This window comes from Vigna radiata, chromosome 1 (assembly GCF_000741045.1).
Source record: "Vigna radiata var. radiata cultivar VC1973A chromosome 1, Vradiata_ver6, whole genome shotgun sequence".
In the NCBI taxonomy this organism is placed as follows: Eukaryota; Viridiplantae; Streptophyta; class Magnoliopsida; order Fabales; family Fabaceae; genus Vigna; species Vigna radiata.
The window spans coordinates 6,217,736-6,235,117 of NC_028351.1; the positions used below are offsets into that span (position 1 = coordinate 6,217,736).

At 33.1% G+C, this 17,382-nt stretch overlaps 2 protein-coding genes across 6 annotated transcripts; one reads left to right on the forward strand and one right to left on the reverse strand.

Moving 5' to 3' along the window:
* Window positions 1-1,840: 1,840 nt before the first annotated feature.
* On the forward strand, window positions 1,841-7,976 carry LOC106773786 (peroxisomal fatty acid beta-oxidation multifunctional protein AIM1). The gene is made up of 18 exons (XM_014660539.2): window positions 1,841-2,088; window positions 2,198-2,269; window positions 2,384-2,446; window positions 2,584-2,640; window positions 2,757-2,824; window positions 2,928-3,009; window positions 3,123-3,178; window positions 3,490-3,792; window positions 3,961-4,047; window positions 4,186-4,360; window positions 4,879-5,000; window positions 5,259-5,422; window positions 5,830-6,084; window positions 6,441-6,562; window positions 6,657-6,778; window positions 6,959-7,107; window positions 7,295-7,433; window positions 7,669-7,976. The coding sequence occupies exons 1-18, from the start codon at window positions 1,995-1,997 to the stop codon at window positions 7,711-7,713; spliced, it is 2,175 nt and encodes a 724-aa protein (XP_014516025.1). The 5' UTR covers window positions 1,841-1,994; the 3' UTR covers window positions 7,714-7,976.
* A 1,423-nt stretch (window positions 7,977-9,399) lies between these two features.
* LOC106775456 (protein tesmin/TSO1-like CXC 5) lies at window positions 9,400-16,980 on the reverse strand. 5 transcript variants are annotated; one of them, XR_002668423.1, is made up of 10 exons: window positions 16,387-16,979; window positions 15,030-15,137; window positions 13,826-14,003; window positions 12,675-13,025; window positions 12,198-12,298; window positions 12,031-12,125; window positions 10,496-10,918; window positions 9,909-10,200; window positions 9,688-9,727; window positions 9,403-9,604 (listed from the first exon to the last, which is right to left on the reverse strand). XR_002668423.1 is itself a non-coding variant. In XM_014662618.2 (8 exons), exons 1-8 carry the CDS (start codon window positions 16,593-16,595, stop codon window positions 9,974-9,976), a joined length of 1,692 nt encoding a protein of 563 aa, XP_014518104.1. In that variant the 5' UTR covers window positions 16,596-16,979; the 3' UTR covers window positions 9,403-9,973. The 5 variants fall into 5 exon arrangements, 2 of the variants coding, with proteins under 2 accessions (XP_014518104.1, XP_014518182.1); XR_002668422.1 differs by having other exon boundaries at window positions 9,400-9,727; XR_002668424.1 differs by lacking the exon at window positions 9,688-9,727 and having other exon boundaries at window positions 9,404-9,604.
* Between the last annotated feature and the right edge of the window lie 402 nt (window positions 16,981-17,382).

The window sequence follows — 17,382 nt, forward strand, 5'->3', positions numbered from 1 at the left end:
TGTTTCTTTCTTTAATCAGCACTTTGGCATATATTCATAGTAAAAATGTTTGTTCCTTTCTCCACTTTTGTCACAATAGGCTTCCTTGGCAAACATGTTGTGTTGACACAACTCTCCAATTTAACATTCTGCACAAAATGACTTTCTTTTTTGAGCTTTTCTTAGAAAGTCAATTATAGGTAAATGATAATTAAGATGAGTTTAATTAACTTAATTACCTTCAGTTTTCCTGCAATTTTAAAGTAAGTCTTGTCAACTCTAGTCCAGAAAATGTGGTGTCTAGCTTCTGGAATTCTATTCATAGGGAAAATTTCTTCTTGTTGATACCACACTTTGTTCAAAAGATTTGTATCAGTGTTCAAATCTTTTGTGCTGTTACTGTATTCGGCAAACTCAAGATAACCAAATTTTGTGTTGAAATCTCCATTTTCTTCTCCTAACCTCTGCTCAATTATATTACAGAAAATCCAATCAAGTTATGTATACTTGATTATTTCAATCTGTTTGCTTCAACTTTTCAAACAAACAGTTTTAAAATGCACTTCAAAGTTATCATTTGCATAGTTTGTGCAGCCACTTTTTGATTGTTGAGTACTACACACTAAAATTGTTATATTCTATTTAACAACTACTATCTTAAATTCATGCAAAGATCCTCAAAGGTTCCTACCACACTAACCATACTTTTAACTTTTCCAACCATTAATATCTTCAACAACCCTCTCATCCTCTTTTTCCAACTGGCCCACTGCATATTCACATCTATAATTATACATTAATTTACTACATATTACAAAAATAAAATAATCATTAAAAAAATAAAATTTTGTTTTTTTTTTAATTACATCAATTTGCTCAAACACATTTTTGAATTAAAATTTATAATCTTCACGGACTAAAAATTGTCTATTTATAAATTTTAATTTCTTAAAAAAATAAATATATATTTATTTTTCTGGAGTCTTATTTAAAATATTATAATTTAGCTTATGAAGTAATTAAACCTGAACAAACAACTGATTTAGCCATACATTTTTTTTGGTAAATCTCATGCATATGTTTTTTCCTTTTTTTGGTTTTAATGTTAATCAGATCGTAACAGTGTTAATTAATGAATACATCTTTAATTAGGTGATGTGGAATCTTGTAAGAAAATCATAGCCATTTTTTCTCTTCAAGATTAATACTTATTAAAGTGAAAACAATTTATTACTAATAGTTAATTGTGATTAAGTATGTTAAGAGAGTTGGAATATTAGAAAAACATTATTATAACAGAAATTAAAAATTATTTAACACATAACCTATTTTATCTGAAATAAAGTATAAGAAAAAAAGACCCAATTTTATTTAACAATCAGCGGTGGGATATTATATGATCATCAATATGTGAGCTTCAACAGATCAATTTCGCGGTTTCACGAACTTACCATGGGGGTGCTTGTTTGTGATTGTCAAACAATATTTTTCCGTCTTTTTTTTAAGAACACGTTCTTCTGACTTGGTCGGTGAAGTGTATGTTTTTTTTATTCATTAAAATTTACAAATATAAAAAGAAGATCATGATGATTAGTTTTATTATGATTACATATTTTAGTTCCCATTTGAATATAATATATTTAATTCTACCATTTAGTATAAAATTCTTCTTACCATTTAGTATAACAGTTTATGAAAAATGATATGTCAATTAATTTGTTTTAAAGTTTCAAAATTTATGCAATTTAAGTGGTAATCTAACATTAAATAAATAATTTATTTAAAAAGATACCAAAAAGTGTGTGAAAAAAAAAAAAGTTTTTTAACATAATTTCTTCACTTTCATATTTTCTAGTCAGTGGGGAAATACCCCACGAAATTGAATTGATTGCCACTTTCCATTACAGTCTTTGGCTTTATCCTTCTTAAACCCATCTTGTGTTTTCTCAGTTTCATATGAAAAAAATATAACTTGATTCGAAAAGGAAGGAACTTGGGACTTGTTTCGCTCGGAGATGGCGTTTCCTAAGGTTGATTTTGAGGTTGGAGCTGATGGGGTTGCTGTCATCACTATGGGCAACCCACCCGTCAATGCTTTGGCCATTCCAAGTCAGTTTGATTCACCAATTCTTCATTCTTTGGCAATTCTTGTTTTTTATTTTATTTTTTTTTTATTTCATGAATTTGTTATGTGTGATGTTTTGATGGTTTTGATCAGTTATCATGGGGTTGAAAGATAGATTTGATGAGGCAGCTAGAAGGAATGATGTGAAAGCTATAGTTTTGACTGGTAAGTGTCTAGGTTTATTTTACGATGATGATGCCGTTGCTTTACACAATTCATTGTTCGAGTAAGGAATTTTGCATGTGTGATTATTTTATCTTGTTTCCTCTTTAATTTCAGGCAAAGGTGGGAGATTTTCTGGTGGCTTTGATATCAGTGTTATGAAGAAAGTTCACGATACTGGTAAGATATGATAGTATGATCACACATACGCTTTGTAAAACTGGGATGGATACAGCACAGATTACAAAATTTAGATCAGTTTCGGTTACGAGTCTTGAAAGTTTTTGAACTTTGAATTTGCTGTTTTTTCTTCGCAGGGGATTCCTCGCATCTCCCTGATGTCTCCGTGGAACTAGTAGTCAATGCGATTGAAGGTTGTAACTTGTAACAATTCTTTTAGTTTGCGCTTACCTTGATGGAGACATTTTCTTGGTGCTTCTGAAAATGTTACTTTCTCAGTAATATTAATTAATATTATTCACAAATTCAGATTCGAAGAAGCCTGTTGTTGCAGCAGTAGAGGGGCTTGCTCTTGGAGGCGGCTTAGAACTTGCTATGGTTAGTTTTTCCTAGTTGAGGATCAATGCTGTTCTTTTAAATAGGAATTGTTGTCAAAGTGTCTTCATTAGTACATGAACTGTAACAACTTTTCGTTGTGTAGGGATGCCATGCACGTATTGCGGCTCCGAGAGCTCAATTGGGTCTACCAGAGCTGACTCTTGGTATTATTCCTGGATTTGGAGGTAATCAAGATTTGCTTGGATGTATATTCAGTAATCTGGATCACGAGTGAGGAACTTTTCATCATTTAGTAGCACTTGCTGAAAATAATATTAACAAATTTGTAATTTTTAAGGAACACAACGTCTTCCAAGGCTTATTGGGCTGTCTAAAGCTGTTGAAATGATGCTGGTAAGACACTGGCCATTGTTTTCATTTGTTTGTGTTCCCACTGCATTTTTTACCATGGTAGATGAACCCCAAAGCATATTTAGCGATTTGTGAAATGTAAAAAGAAAAGGAAAAGAAAAAAGTGGGAAAACTGGAGTACTTTGTTAGCAAAGTGTTAAAAATAATTGCACACACTAAATTGATGAATTTAGACTTTGGAAGAATAGTTAGAAAGGACAACTCTATGTTTATAATACTCTTGGGATCTTCATTACTGTGTTTATTTGTGATGCAGAACAAATATGTTAATTTTGATGTTGCTCTTCTTGCAGACATCTAAACCTATTACGTCGGAAGAAGGGAGGAAATTAGGACTTATTGATTCCATTGTGTCCTCTGAGGAGTTACTAAAGGTATCTAGGTTGTGGGCTCTTGAAATAGGAGAGAGGCGCAAACCTTGGGTTCGTTCACTTCATAGGACAGACAAAATCGGTTCCCTGTCTGAAGCACGTCAGGTGTTGGGAACTGCCAGGCAACATGTCAAGAAGACCGCTCCACATTTGCCTCAGCAGCAGGCTTGCGTAGATGTGATTGAACATGGAATAGTTCATGGTGGCTATAGTGGTGTGCTAAAGGTATTATTAGTTCTAAGATATAGTCTTTGTTCAGAAGGAAACGTGTGCTTTCTTCCTTCCATTTTTATTGACTCAGTTTCTTCTCATATTAATTTCTAGTCCGAGATAGATGTAGTTTTAGGTCTAGCATTGTTATCATTCAAAGCTAATAATTAATTCTAATTACAGGAGGCAGAAGTGTTCAAGCAATTAGTTGTGTCGGACACATCAAAAGGTTTAATTAATGTCTTCTTTGCTCAGCGGGCTATAACAAAGGTACATGGTTAGATATGACCTTTGTGGGTTTGGGTTTTGATATGAATTTCTCATTGTAAGTTGGATAAACTTGAGGAAACAACTATAGGTTACTCAGGTTTATAATGTATTCACCATTTATTAACTATGTTTTGGCAGGTGCCTGGCGTAACTGATATCGGCCTTAAGCCAAGAAGTGTTAAAAAAGTTGCTGTTATTGGAGGAGGTCTAATGGGATCTGGCATTGCTACTGCTCTTCTACTAGGCAACATTCGTGTCTTGCTCAAGGAAATCAATTCTGAATTTCTTATGAAGGGAATAAAAACAATAGAAGGTAACTATACTAGTTATTTGAGTGAATTTGGGGTAATATGATGCAGGTGATCATTTGGTTAGGTAGGGATAGTTGGATGCTGAAGACCAATTGTTAATTGGTTGATATTAATAACAAGTTGTTCAGTTGCAATGAATAGTGTCTTCCATAGTCTGGGACTTTTATATACAAATATCATGCTCAGCAGAATTAGCTTTTGGACATTTTTAACATGCACCTGCTATCAAATGGCTGGTTTAATATGCATATCATCAATAGTACATTTTCAGGACATTGATTAATATACCTAATTGCTATTAAAATAGATGTTAATGTATGTATCTATTATTTGTCATATTTGAAAGAGTTGTTACTACTTTGTTGGTATGGTTTTATGAAGGAAGATTTTCTCTTTGTAATCATTTTAACGATATGCTAGGCCTTTATGAAAAGTCTAACCACTCTCAGTCTGATTCTTGATATATGTGATAATCTCGTACATTTTTTTTAATTTACGTTTGTTTCATTTTGCTTGACAGGAAATCTTAATGACTTAGTAAGAAGAGGAAAGTTGACGAAACAGAAGGCAGATGCTGCACTGTCACTGCTTCAAGGTGTTCTGGATTACACAGAATTTAAAGATGTGGACTTGGTTATTGAGGTTGGTTGCCTGAACAATTTTTGTTGTACTTAGAAAATAGTGACATGGTTTTGAGTTTTGGATCCTTTGAAGAACTTGGCGAAGTGTTTTTGTATTAACATTTATTCTTCTGTTCAAGTCCTCAGTGTCATGGCACGGAATACTTTTCAAACAGTGGAAATATGTAACATTCAGCAGATGATATATGCAATGGAACATTTCTTTGCTGATACTGTTGTCTGTTCAAATTTAAATAGCAATAATTTTCTCTCTCTGCAGGCTGTAATTGAAAATGTCGGTCTCAAACAAACCATATTTAGTGATCTTGAGAAGGTCTGTCCTCCACACTGCATTTTAGCATCAAACACATCAACTATTGACCTTAATCTTGTTGGTAAAAAGATCAGCTCTCAAGATCGCATTGCGGGTGCTCATTTTTTCAGGTTATGTATCTCCTTTTTCTTGTTATCTTCATTTGTAAAATAATGACCTTTTTATTTTCTTGATCATTGATTTAAGTTTAGGAGGGAGTATTTTTCTGAGAATGGGAACAAATGCTACATTAAGTTTCTTTATATTTTTGTTTTGATAGGTTAAGAGAAATTAACTGGGCTTGATTTATAATTTATAACTATATCCCTTTGGCACCTATTCCAGTTCATGAGGGAATTGATGGAATTACATTTGTATACTACACACCTCCCCTACACTATAGAAGTTTCGGATAGTTAATTTCTCAAAGCATAGATAGTGAAATTACATTTGTCTCTTGTACTAAGATCATGTTTTAAACAACTGTTAGGAAACATGATTAATGGATGGTTTCTAATTTCATTTCTTTGATATACAGTCCTGCCCACATCATGCCTCTTTTGGAGATTATACGAACTGATAAAACTTCTCCACAAGTGATTCTTGATCTGATAACTGTTGGTAAAATCATAAAGAAGGCTCCCGTTGTGGTGGGCAACTGCACAGGCTTTGCAGTGAATAGAACATTCTTCCCATATTCACAGGGTGCCAGTTTGTTGGTCAACTTGGGCGTTGATGTTTACAGAATTGACAGATTGATACGCAGCTTTGGCTTTCCAATCGGTCCTTTCCAGTAATCCTCTTCTCTTAAGAGTTCTGTATTTTCCAAGATATATGTTAATAAATTTTTTTCACTTTTATTGATTTGTTAATTGATATTTAATGCTTTGCCCTGCATTCCCAATATGCTTATGCAAATGATACTATTTTACTATCATGACGTTTCTAGTTGAATCCTATGTTATAGAAACTGTTTCAAGCCAATGTTGCATTTTGAAACATGCATTTAAATCTCTAGTCACCACACTGCTAAAATTAAGGACTAGAATAGAAGAAAAAGTTAATGGTTTGACGGTAATGCGAGAACCAAAGCATTATAAATTGCACTCTGGTTCCATAGTATGAAGTCAATCTTTCTGTGATTTGCAGGCTTGCGGACTTAGCTGGCTATCAAGTTTCTTTTGCTACATCCAAAGTATTTGCCGATGCTTTTCCTGATCGCGTATTTAAATCTTCATTGCTTGATCTTATGATCAAATCTGGGCGAAATGGTAAATAGGGGATCAATGTCTTTTTTAAAAATTCCTACTTTCTTTGTACAGGGAACATTTTGTGTGAATATAATCAATGATTTCTTCCTACCAGGCAAAAACAATGGGAAAGGTTACTACATTTATGAAAAGGGTAGCAAGCCAAAACCTGATCCTTCAATACAACCAATCATCGAGGAGTCTAGAAGACTTTCCAATATTATGCCCAATGGAAAGGTTGTTTTGTTTGGCAGTGTCATGTTAGCAAATAGTACAACTCCCATTTATGTTAACATTGCATTGAAGTTGACATATTTGCTTTCCATGTGTTGGTTTAATCTTAAGTTAGTACATGGAAAATAGAGATTTGTCTGTCACTGAGTGAAGGAGAGCTGATAGTATTTGTTTTATTTGCAGCCTATATCTGTTACCGACCAAGAGATTGTGGAGATGATTCTCTTTCCAGTAGTAAATGAGGCATGCCGTGTTTTAGAAGATGGAGTTGTTATTCGAGCATCAGACCTTGACATAGCATCTGTTCTTGGAATGAGCTTCCCCAATTACCGGTTGGATTTCTTTCATTTCAATATTTTAAACTGACATAACTAAGAAAGGGGACAAGGAGATAAAACTCAATAACCAATAATGAACAGCAACAAAAAGGAGAAAACAAAAAAGGAGTTAGCATGCATGCTTTATCAGTCTGCTTTGCTGTTTAACTTTCTCTCTTTGCAATCACTCGTTTTTCTGCAGAGGTGGCCTTGTTTTCTGGGCAGATTTGGTTGGGGCTAATCATATCTATACCAGCCTAAAAAAGTGGACACAATTATATGGTAACTTCTATAAGCCCTCAAAGTATTTGGAAGAAAGAGCGCTCAAAGGCATTCCTTTGGTAAGATGCTGTTTCTTCATAATCTGTTCAAATTTCTTGAAATTCATCTTTAGTAATGTGTATGATTCAATCCTTGATTATTCAAACATGTTCAGGGAACATGGGAAAATTTCAATGATTTCAGCAACTAGTATTTTTAGTAGTTATAATGTATTATTATATAGGCATAAGAATCTGTGCATTGCATTGATTAACAAGATAAAGTGCTTGACTTGGTATTTTGTATTGGTTGCAGAGTGCACCTGCTTCATCTACTCCAAAGCCAGTGGCGCGTCTATGATGAAAGCTAATTGTTCCAGCATGTTGGGTGTTCCTTCTACCATAGAAAATGTAAAAAAAAAAAAAAAAAAACATTTGCTTTTTTCTTCCTAGTTTAAATAATATGGTAAAATTGGTTTTGCAAGAAGAAAATCTTACTGATCAAAGTCCTTTTCCAGTAGTTGGGATTCAAAGTCCATGCTGAAAAAGTGTAAACATATTTTCTTGAAGTTAATGCGTTTTGATTGAACATATTGATCTACAAGCTTGTTTGGATTTGCAGCATGCTATCTGTTCCTTTTGCGCCCTTTGCATGGTTTCAGATGTAAAAGTGGATTTTAGATGAGAATTCAAACATGCTGTAGCAGTAGCAACGAGTATAATCTCAAGAAAGCTTGTAATAAAATTTAGTATAACGCTATTTTTGTGAAAATTAAATGTTACCGTTTTTGTATGCTAAGATGCTTTAGTTTTGAAATTCAAAAATTTAGATTACTTTATTAAAATTTATCATTCAAACAAAATATTAAATTTTAATTATTATTTTTTTCTCAATGTTATTTAGTATTTATTATTAGTGGTGTAGACAAAAAAATATCAATATATTAAATAAGGGGGTTCTAGTTTAAATATAATATTGATTCTCATTACATATGTTTTAATTTATATTCACTGAATTTAAAGATAACAAAGGTCAGAATAAGTCCCTGTGTTTCTTCCCAAACCTTTTAAGAAAAAAAATAATAATTTCGCAGTCAGAATCAAATGAGTTCTTTATTAAAAGATTGCATTTAATTAATTAAACTCACGTTTGAAGCCTGTTTTTCTATTACCGAAAATTTTGAACATATTACTGCATCTTTTAAAAATGATTTTCTTATTTAAACGATGTTTTCTTCCTGAACTTGTCTAGACAAAATATTTTTAAAAATTCAAAAATTTCCAAAATAATTTTTCAATCAACTTTAAATATATATATATATATATATATATATATATATATATATATATATATATATATATAAATGTAAACTTTATATATATTGAACTCAGTGGAAAAAGAGAAAGAGAGAATCTAAACTATGATTGTTTGAATTAGCGAGAGTAAATGACAAGTTTGCAGTAGATTTTGTTAATGCGAGAAAATAAATTTAGTTATAGATAAATATATTTAAAAAATAGTTTATAAAATAATTGAAATAATTTTTAAAAAGCAAATTAAAGTCAAAATAATTTTAAATTAAAATATTTTAAAACTTTAATGAACAAAAATAATATTAAAATAATTCATCAAAATTTAAATTTATTTATTTATTTTAATTAATTATTTTTCAATATAAAACATTAACAAAATATTAAATTGTTTTGATTAATCATTTTAATACTATCATGTTATTATAATACAATAGAATATATTTATAAGTATTTATATCATTAACATGTATATAATTTAATTATTTAATATGTTAAAATAAAAGAATAAATATTTTATTATATTATACTTATCTTTAACTGATTAGCTCTCTTCTTTAATTGATTACGAATCTTGTTTATATGTAAAAGTTAATAAACAATTTACGTTTTTTCGCAAATTGCAGTAGAAAGTTTTAGGTAAGGATTTGTCTCCTTTCTCTTGTGATTTTACATTTCTTTCTTTGGGTTTTCTGTGTTTCTGGAATTTATAATTCACAGTATGTTTCTTCGCTCTTATCAACTAGAACGAAACAAGCAGTCAAGCTCTTCGAAAGCGTATAGAACACAAATATAAAATATTTAAACACTCAATGGCCAAGCCAAAATCAGCATCAGCTTATTGAATTATTACAGAGCTTAACTCAGCCTGAAATATTGCTGTCAATCCAGAGGTCATAGTAATGGACAAAGTAGAGCAAAAGGGAGACGTTGAAAAATCCCTGAATAAAAATGTATATTTAAATTACAAGCTATGGAAGTCATTCAACTAAAAATCTAAGCGATATATTTTATGAAATTATACCTCAGCAATTTACAAGCATCGCGATAAAGCAATGTTGAAGCTGAAAATTAATTTAGATATCTATGAATGACCAAAGGAGGACAAGAAAATAGATAAGAGAAAAAAATGATCCTACATGAGCTAATGGTGGGGCCTGTATGCTTAGCAGACCTTTCGGATGAGGCAGAAAATGAAGAATGACAATGCGTTTATAATTATATTACAGAGAAGTTCTAGCATACCTTAAAGACACTTTCATTTCTTCTTTCAATCATGTGTGTGCGCAACCTTCTAAGTTAGATTATTTTCATATATCTTTTTCGATCTTGACCTTAGCTTCCCCATTTTCAGAAATATTGCCAGGGATCATGCGTGTCGAAGTTGTTGCCAAAGGTGAAACAGAAGGTTTAGTAACACCGTTGCTACTGGCTGCATGCTGACGCACTATCACTGAGTTGGCATTTCCTACGCCATTGATGATTGGGTCCTTTTGATTCTCTAATTCATTTCTGGCCAACGAAGAACACTTTGTTTCTGAAAATGAGAATTTATAAATTAGTCATTTTTAACAATAAAGCAGGGAATGAAATTATAAATCAGTCATACCATACAGTAATGTATTTAATACCAAAGTCAAGCCCCCAATATGTAATGTTAGACTGGTGGCATCAGAAATTTCTGAACCATTTGAATGACAGCCATGTAAAGCATAATAATTTAATTGTCACAATGGAAGGGTGACGGTCTTCTTCCCAAAGCCAACACCAAGGGATTTTAAGAATGTTAACAAAAGTAAAATTATAACGAAAGGAGGAAAGTATTAACTTGCCATTTATTTCTCCCATAGTTATAACCCTATTGAGAAAATCCCTAAACTTTGTTAATACAATCCTTTCTTGCTCAGCATAGACCTCTGTCATTCCTTGTCCATAAGGAAATTGTGAAGATGTATTGCAAGCATGAGCCATTGGCCCAATAGGGGAGGCGGCTGTCATGAACATTGTATCTTGCTCATCACACATCAAGGCTAAAGTCCCAGGTGACATTGGCCTCCCTTTTGGGACATCAGCACCATCTGAACTGGAATCATCTGGGCTGATTTTATCTGTTTGGTTTGCACTCGAACAATCATCAGCCACAGTCTTCTCAACATGACCTTCCTTTTGACTTGGTGGTAATCGCTCTTGACTTGACGAGGCAAGGGAAGTTTCTGTCTGATCTTCTGCATGCTTTTCCGTTAAAATTTTCTGGTCTGATCATAATAATAACAATAATTGATGAGAAAAAGTTAACGATTGATGTAAACATTAACAAGGCAGAAGTCACTTGATATGTAATAAAAATCATCAGATGAAAATAAACCTAGCAGGTAGTACCCCAAAAATTTAATACAAAATGTCCCACGGAGCCTATAGCAGCAGTGTTTCATGAATTGCTTCCTCATTATTGTTGTACAGAATGACAAATGTGAGATGGACAAATGTCATTTAACTCTCCAAAAATAAAACAAAAATTAATAAAGAAGAAATTATCTGCTAATGAACTTCAATATCGACTGTTATCCTAATCCACAAAGTAGAGTTTGAGTTCTTTAGTTAAAGAGAATCCTTGATGAGTCAAGTTAAAAAGAATGTAAATAAAGAAATTACATGTTGTGTATTATCATGTAATTACAACAATTAGGATAAATACTATTAGAATATGTAATAGTATCTTGATTATTATATCTTGAGAATAATTTAGAGCATCATAGGTATTAACTGGTAGGACTAGTCAAGATTACTCTCCCTATTTCTTTGGTTTCCATAGTTCCTTATCATCTCATGGTATTTTTCCTTATTTAGTTAGAATTATGATCTAGTGTTGGTACGGATAAAGGTTAGTAGTTAGTGCTGTGTATCACAATGTAATACATGTTAATATCAAATTCAAAGTATTTAGAGTCGGTTTGGACGAACTTTTTCATAAGCACTTACAGAGGAAAAAAATGAACTGAATTTCTCCGTAAGTTAAAAATAAAATTTTAGAAAAATTGAGTTTTTACAAATTAACTTGTGCAGAAACGAATTTCAATTTTTCTTCTAATTTTGTTTCTGTTAAAAGTGTTAATGGAGAAACTTGACCAAGGAGACTCCGGATCTCCTTTTCCTCCCTCTATGCCCAAACCCTATAATTTCAACAAACATTAATCCTTCTATTCGTTACTTTTAGTATATATGATATTGATAATGTCAATTTATATTCTCCACTGTACAATTGAGACAAATTTTATCACACCCTCTCAATGAAGAATGAGGAAAACATAATGGACGTTCACAGATCAATAGCACCAGTGGTGACTGGTGATGTAGAATGTCAATTTACCTGAAAGTGTCATTGCAGCTTGTCCTGATACTAGCACCAGAACTGAGCATAGCTCCTTGAGGTGCTGTGGTTGAATAATGTCTGCTAAAAGAGACCTTTAACAATAATCAAGTCAGCAATTAAGTGTTGTAAACTCATCATCATTTCAAATATGTATCGAACATTACCTGTACATAAATTTTGAAGGACCTAATGTTGCAGTTCCAACACGAGCGCCTGAGACAGGTGACAAAGATGAGGAAGGTGCTGGACCTCTAACATGGTTTACCTGGCGGGCATTATAAAAGTGTTGAAAGTGTACTCAAGTTCAGAAATAAAAAGTGCCCACTAATCATACTGAATTAATGATAGCATTCACTATACATTGCAGCACACGTCATCAAGGCATTGAAACCAAGGCTTTGGCCCTGAACTTAATTGTCTCTATTCTAACCAATTTAAATAAAGGGAGCTGAGTTCAATTTAGTGCATCCTTTAAATAAAATGATAATGATACCAACTCCTAACAAGAACATAGTTATCTATGTGACTAAAAATAGTTGTGTTTACTGGACTAACTGTTCTCTATTTCACTGATTTAATCGATCACTTGATTTAAAATAAACCCCTATGCTAGTATGAATTGTGCTATGAGCAAGTTTTACCTGTTGTCCCAACTTGCTAATCGATGGATCCTTGGCTGTAGGCCAAAAGAAGAGTTCTTGACCTTTTCTTTTCTTGGAAACCGGAGGTGATGAATAGCCAGAGGAACCAATAGCTCCAGTTATGGCAGCATTTGCCGCTTGCTGAATATATGCCATGTTATTTTGATCTCCATGAAACAAAGCCTGCCTTTCTTCACTTCCCTCAAAATTCTTGCAGTCCATGCATTTACAATTTTCAGAACAAAGAATGTTGGCTTGAAAGCATTCACAGTACTTCTTGAGGCACCCAGATTTTTTACAATGACACCCCTTGTTGTGTTTTCCTAATATTAAAACTTCCCCGGCTTCCTCCTACATATATTTTCAGTCAGATAGTCAAGACAACAAAAACCACTTTTTTAAAGTATAAAATACAATAAAGATGTTCAAGTTTCAAGACGTTCTTCTTCCACAAGGAATATTAAAGTCAAAAAACCTTTATTTACCATTTATGTAGAGCATAAATAAGGGCACTTGCCAAGTAATTTAATGGTAAGCTCCTGCCTTTCCATAAAAATATACCATGAAAAGTCCAACTTCTTGTTAAGACATACTGTATATAAACATGATTGAAAAAACGAATACATATTTAACTGAGTTACTTTTGAAATTCTAAGCAGGTTGTAGCATTTTATATTTACTTTATATCCTTGAGTTGGTACAGAAAGCAGATGCAAATAAGGAAAGTATAAAACAAAAATGAATTTTTTTCATCAAGAAGAAAATTATTTTTGATACATTGACAAAAGGGATAATTGATCAAAATTATAACTTGAAAAAATAAAATTCAACAGGGCAAAGGCCATGAACCAACAGAAAATTGATTTTTCACTCGCAGGCAAAAGGCTTGATTCCATGGTTATCAATTACGGAATGCTGCACCTAACCGAAATAGCAATAACATGCTTTTACTTTACTATGGGAAAAAATCACACGGAGAAAGTGATCTCCCATTACACACAGAACATACCTTTTTCATAAAATTCCACAATGAACAGAAAGAAAGAGATAATTGAAGAACAATCAATGTCTGACATTATCAGAACACAATTCATTATATCTAACTGATGTCATAATCCAAACAATAAAACAGTAAAGTTAGGACTAAGCACCCTGCTATCACGTGTTCCATGAGGGCTACTAGCAATTTTGGGCCTAAATGCATTTGGATTGCGCTCCAAGGTAGCTTCAACAGCTTCTCTTCTAGCAGCTTCGTTTTCAACATTGTTGAAACAATTTACACAGTTGCAACCATCACAATATATTCCTGATGCAAAACATTCACAATACCTGCTCAAAATACTTTAAAAATTAGCTTCATAGGGCAAACAGTAAGTTGCAACAACAAAAGGTCTTCTGTTGAAGGAAAAAAATTACTGAAGATAGTATTTTTTTTTACATAATACCCTTTCAGATTCTTTTCAAATAAAAATATATTGCTGCACCGCAATGGTTCAACTTAACTTTGGGGATGGAACCAATGACATCATTCATCATAGAACTACCCATGCATATATAATAAGGAATTTGATGAGAGAGAATAAAAACACTTTTCCAATTTGTTTCCTGGCCAGGAGTGATATTTCCATTTTCCATGAAATTTTGTATATATTCAATATTAACGAAAGAGAAAGTTAATTCCAATTAACTGGATGCATACTCCCACACCTGATTGTCTCAAGTTCACCCAGTTAGTTTATAGTACCCTATTCACTGAGTTGCTTAGGTTAACACTTTAAATCTGCCTTCAAACACACCAAACTGATTTCATCTTCCTATATGCATTTAATATTTCAAACATCAGGGAAAATTTCCAAAAAACAATCAATGGGAGAAACAACTAGGAAAGGAGAAAAAAATGGAGCAAAATAGCTGAGTCTTTAATGAGACAACTTAAACAACACCCAAAAAAAATCAAATTTATAAAGTAAAATAAGTAAAACACAGGTATTGATTTTAGGCCGAAACCATAACAAAGACAAATAATAAACAAATGAAGTCATTTATGAAATTTCCTTTTTCGTTGATATAAAAAAGAAAATAACTTTGACAGTAGAAACAAGTTACTAATATATTATGAACACCATCAAGACCACATAGTGTGTTTAGAGTTGAAATGTTGAATTATTATTGTGTTACAAATATTATGTTCGTGTATATATGTAATTTAGAAGGTTTTTAGTATTATTTTTACAATTAGGTAAACTATCATGAGTTCACATATAGAGTCTGCAAAGACTGCATGAGTTTGTGTAAACTTTAGAGTATGACAATGCACATATCCAGACACCGAGAGAGAGAGAGAGTTTTGCTTACAGCTTTAAGCATTTAGAGTGTTTACAATTGCACTGCTTTTGCTTCTTGGGTGTAGCATCTTTCATTTCAAAGTTAGGTCTTGATCTAGATTTTGGAGATTCTGGTTTCCTGAAAAAGTATAGGTTAGTTAACTGAAGATCAAAACATATAGACATTATCACATTCAGAGTTATCATGTACCATTCAACCAAAACTTCAAAATACTACAACTAGGAAATGCCTGTTTTACATGTAGCAGTAACTTCAGAAAATGTAAGCCTTACAATTGTGAAAAGAACAGAGTGAACATTCACATTGCATGAGAATTTTTTTTTTAGAAAACTCTAAATCATTCACATTGGTCGAGATAATACTTTGGAAAAAATAACCAGACATAGATTGATGTATGTTAGGATACCCCAGACATAAAAGTCTCCTAGTTACGTGAAGGTATGGGAGAGGGCCGTGTATTGACACATTACCCTTGCTTATGCAGAGGTTTTTCTAGATTGAATCCATGACCAATTGGTTACCATGACACAACTTTAGCATCGCACCAATTGGTCACTCTTCTAACTAGGGCTTCCATTGTTCCTCTCTCGTGTCCCAACCATTATATGCGTGCTTTTGCCATATTTTCCTCAAAGGTGCCACTCCAACTTTTAACTGTGGTACTTTCATTTGTTTTTTTGATATTTTATAAGATGATACATATCAGTATTGATAAGTCTGCATTACCTTGTATCCTATTATATTCATATCCAACTTTGTAATAAAACTCATATCCCTAACATCACACCTGTGTCTTATTGAGTATATACATGTCATAGATAACAATAAATTTATAATACTTACATCTAACCGTACCAAACCATTAAAAGCTCAAACGCGAATTGAAACTAGTATAAACAACTTCATAAATTGTGTTAGCAATAAAGCCTACAGTTCTAAAGTTCCTTACTAACGTGAGACACTCAAAACAATTTAAACCTCCTACCATCTTATTCCCAGTGGAAGAAGAAACCGCAGTTACAGCAAACTAATGAAAACATGTTAATCTGGGTAAAGTAAGGAATAACGGAAATGATAGAAAAAATTTCCATTTTCTACTAGAAAACCAAGGCATCCCATATGCATTAAAAGCTCAGCTCACACAATAACTAAAATCCTCCGAACAAAACAGTGACTCCCGTGATAAAATGACTGCCACACACTACTTTAAAACTAAAACAAAATCTCCATTGCATGAGCATGCAATCCACGGATTTTGATGTGTTCCTAAGAAGCACACGATACAAATTTCACTCCAGACATCAAAATTCAAAACAGAAAACATACAGCAAATCATTTAAAAAAGAAATAGTTTCAACAAACTCACCCAATCCTCGAATGAGGCGCCTGTGGCGGCAACGGCAACACCGCCACCGGCTGCTGCTGGGGATGCTCCGGCGCGCCCGTGAAATCAAGCTGCCGCGCCAGCTTCTTCGCCGGAACTTCCAGCGCCGCCGTAGACGTTACCGCCGGCGGAACAACTTCCGACGACAACGCATTCTTCGGAGCGATATCTCCTCCTTCGCCTTCCCCCATGGCACGCGAAGCAAGACAAAAAAAATCCGAACACTCTCACAGCGATTCCCGAATTCCGCCGAAAAAGACCTAGGATTACGGCTATAGAACGAAACAAAGCTTCGATAGCTTCGAAACGCAGCTCGAATTCGAACACGTGCGCGGATTGCGCAGCTCGTGATTGATTGCTGCGAGTGTAGCGAAATTGAGAGGCGCGTGGATCCAAACGCAGCGCACGAGGAAACGGAGCTGAAGATAGATAAGGAAGTTGCAAAATTATAGAGAGAGAAAGCGAAGAAGAAGAAGAAGAGTGAGATTTGAAGGAGGAGGAAGAAGCAGAGAAGGAGAAGAGAGGAAGAAGAAAACGCAACACTAACATACACACTCCCTCTCTCTTCGAAGCTTTTGAAAATTCAATTTAGTTGTAAATATTGAACGGCCAGATCGCGTTGTCCCTTTCATCTGACGCTCCACAAAGCATCAAATCCATCAACGGTCACAGTTCACTGAAGAGTCTCCACCGGGAAGCACAATGTAATTACTTCGAAGAGGAGAAACATGTCTTCTATTTTTATTTATTTTTAATTAAAATGCATTATTGTTCTTTTATTTTTTTAATACTTATTTGCTTTTGTCTATTTCTAATATAAAATTCAAAATTTAAAAATAGTTTAAAGGTACGAATTCAAAAAATGGAATTTCATAAATTAATATTTATAAATCATTTTACAATATGATTTTACATTAAATATATTAACTTTTATTTAATACTTTTTTCTATAAATTTTTGGAAATATTTATATCAGAA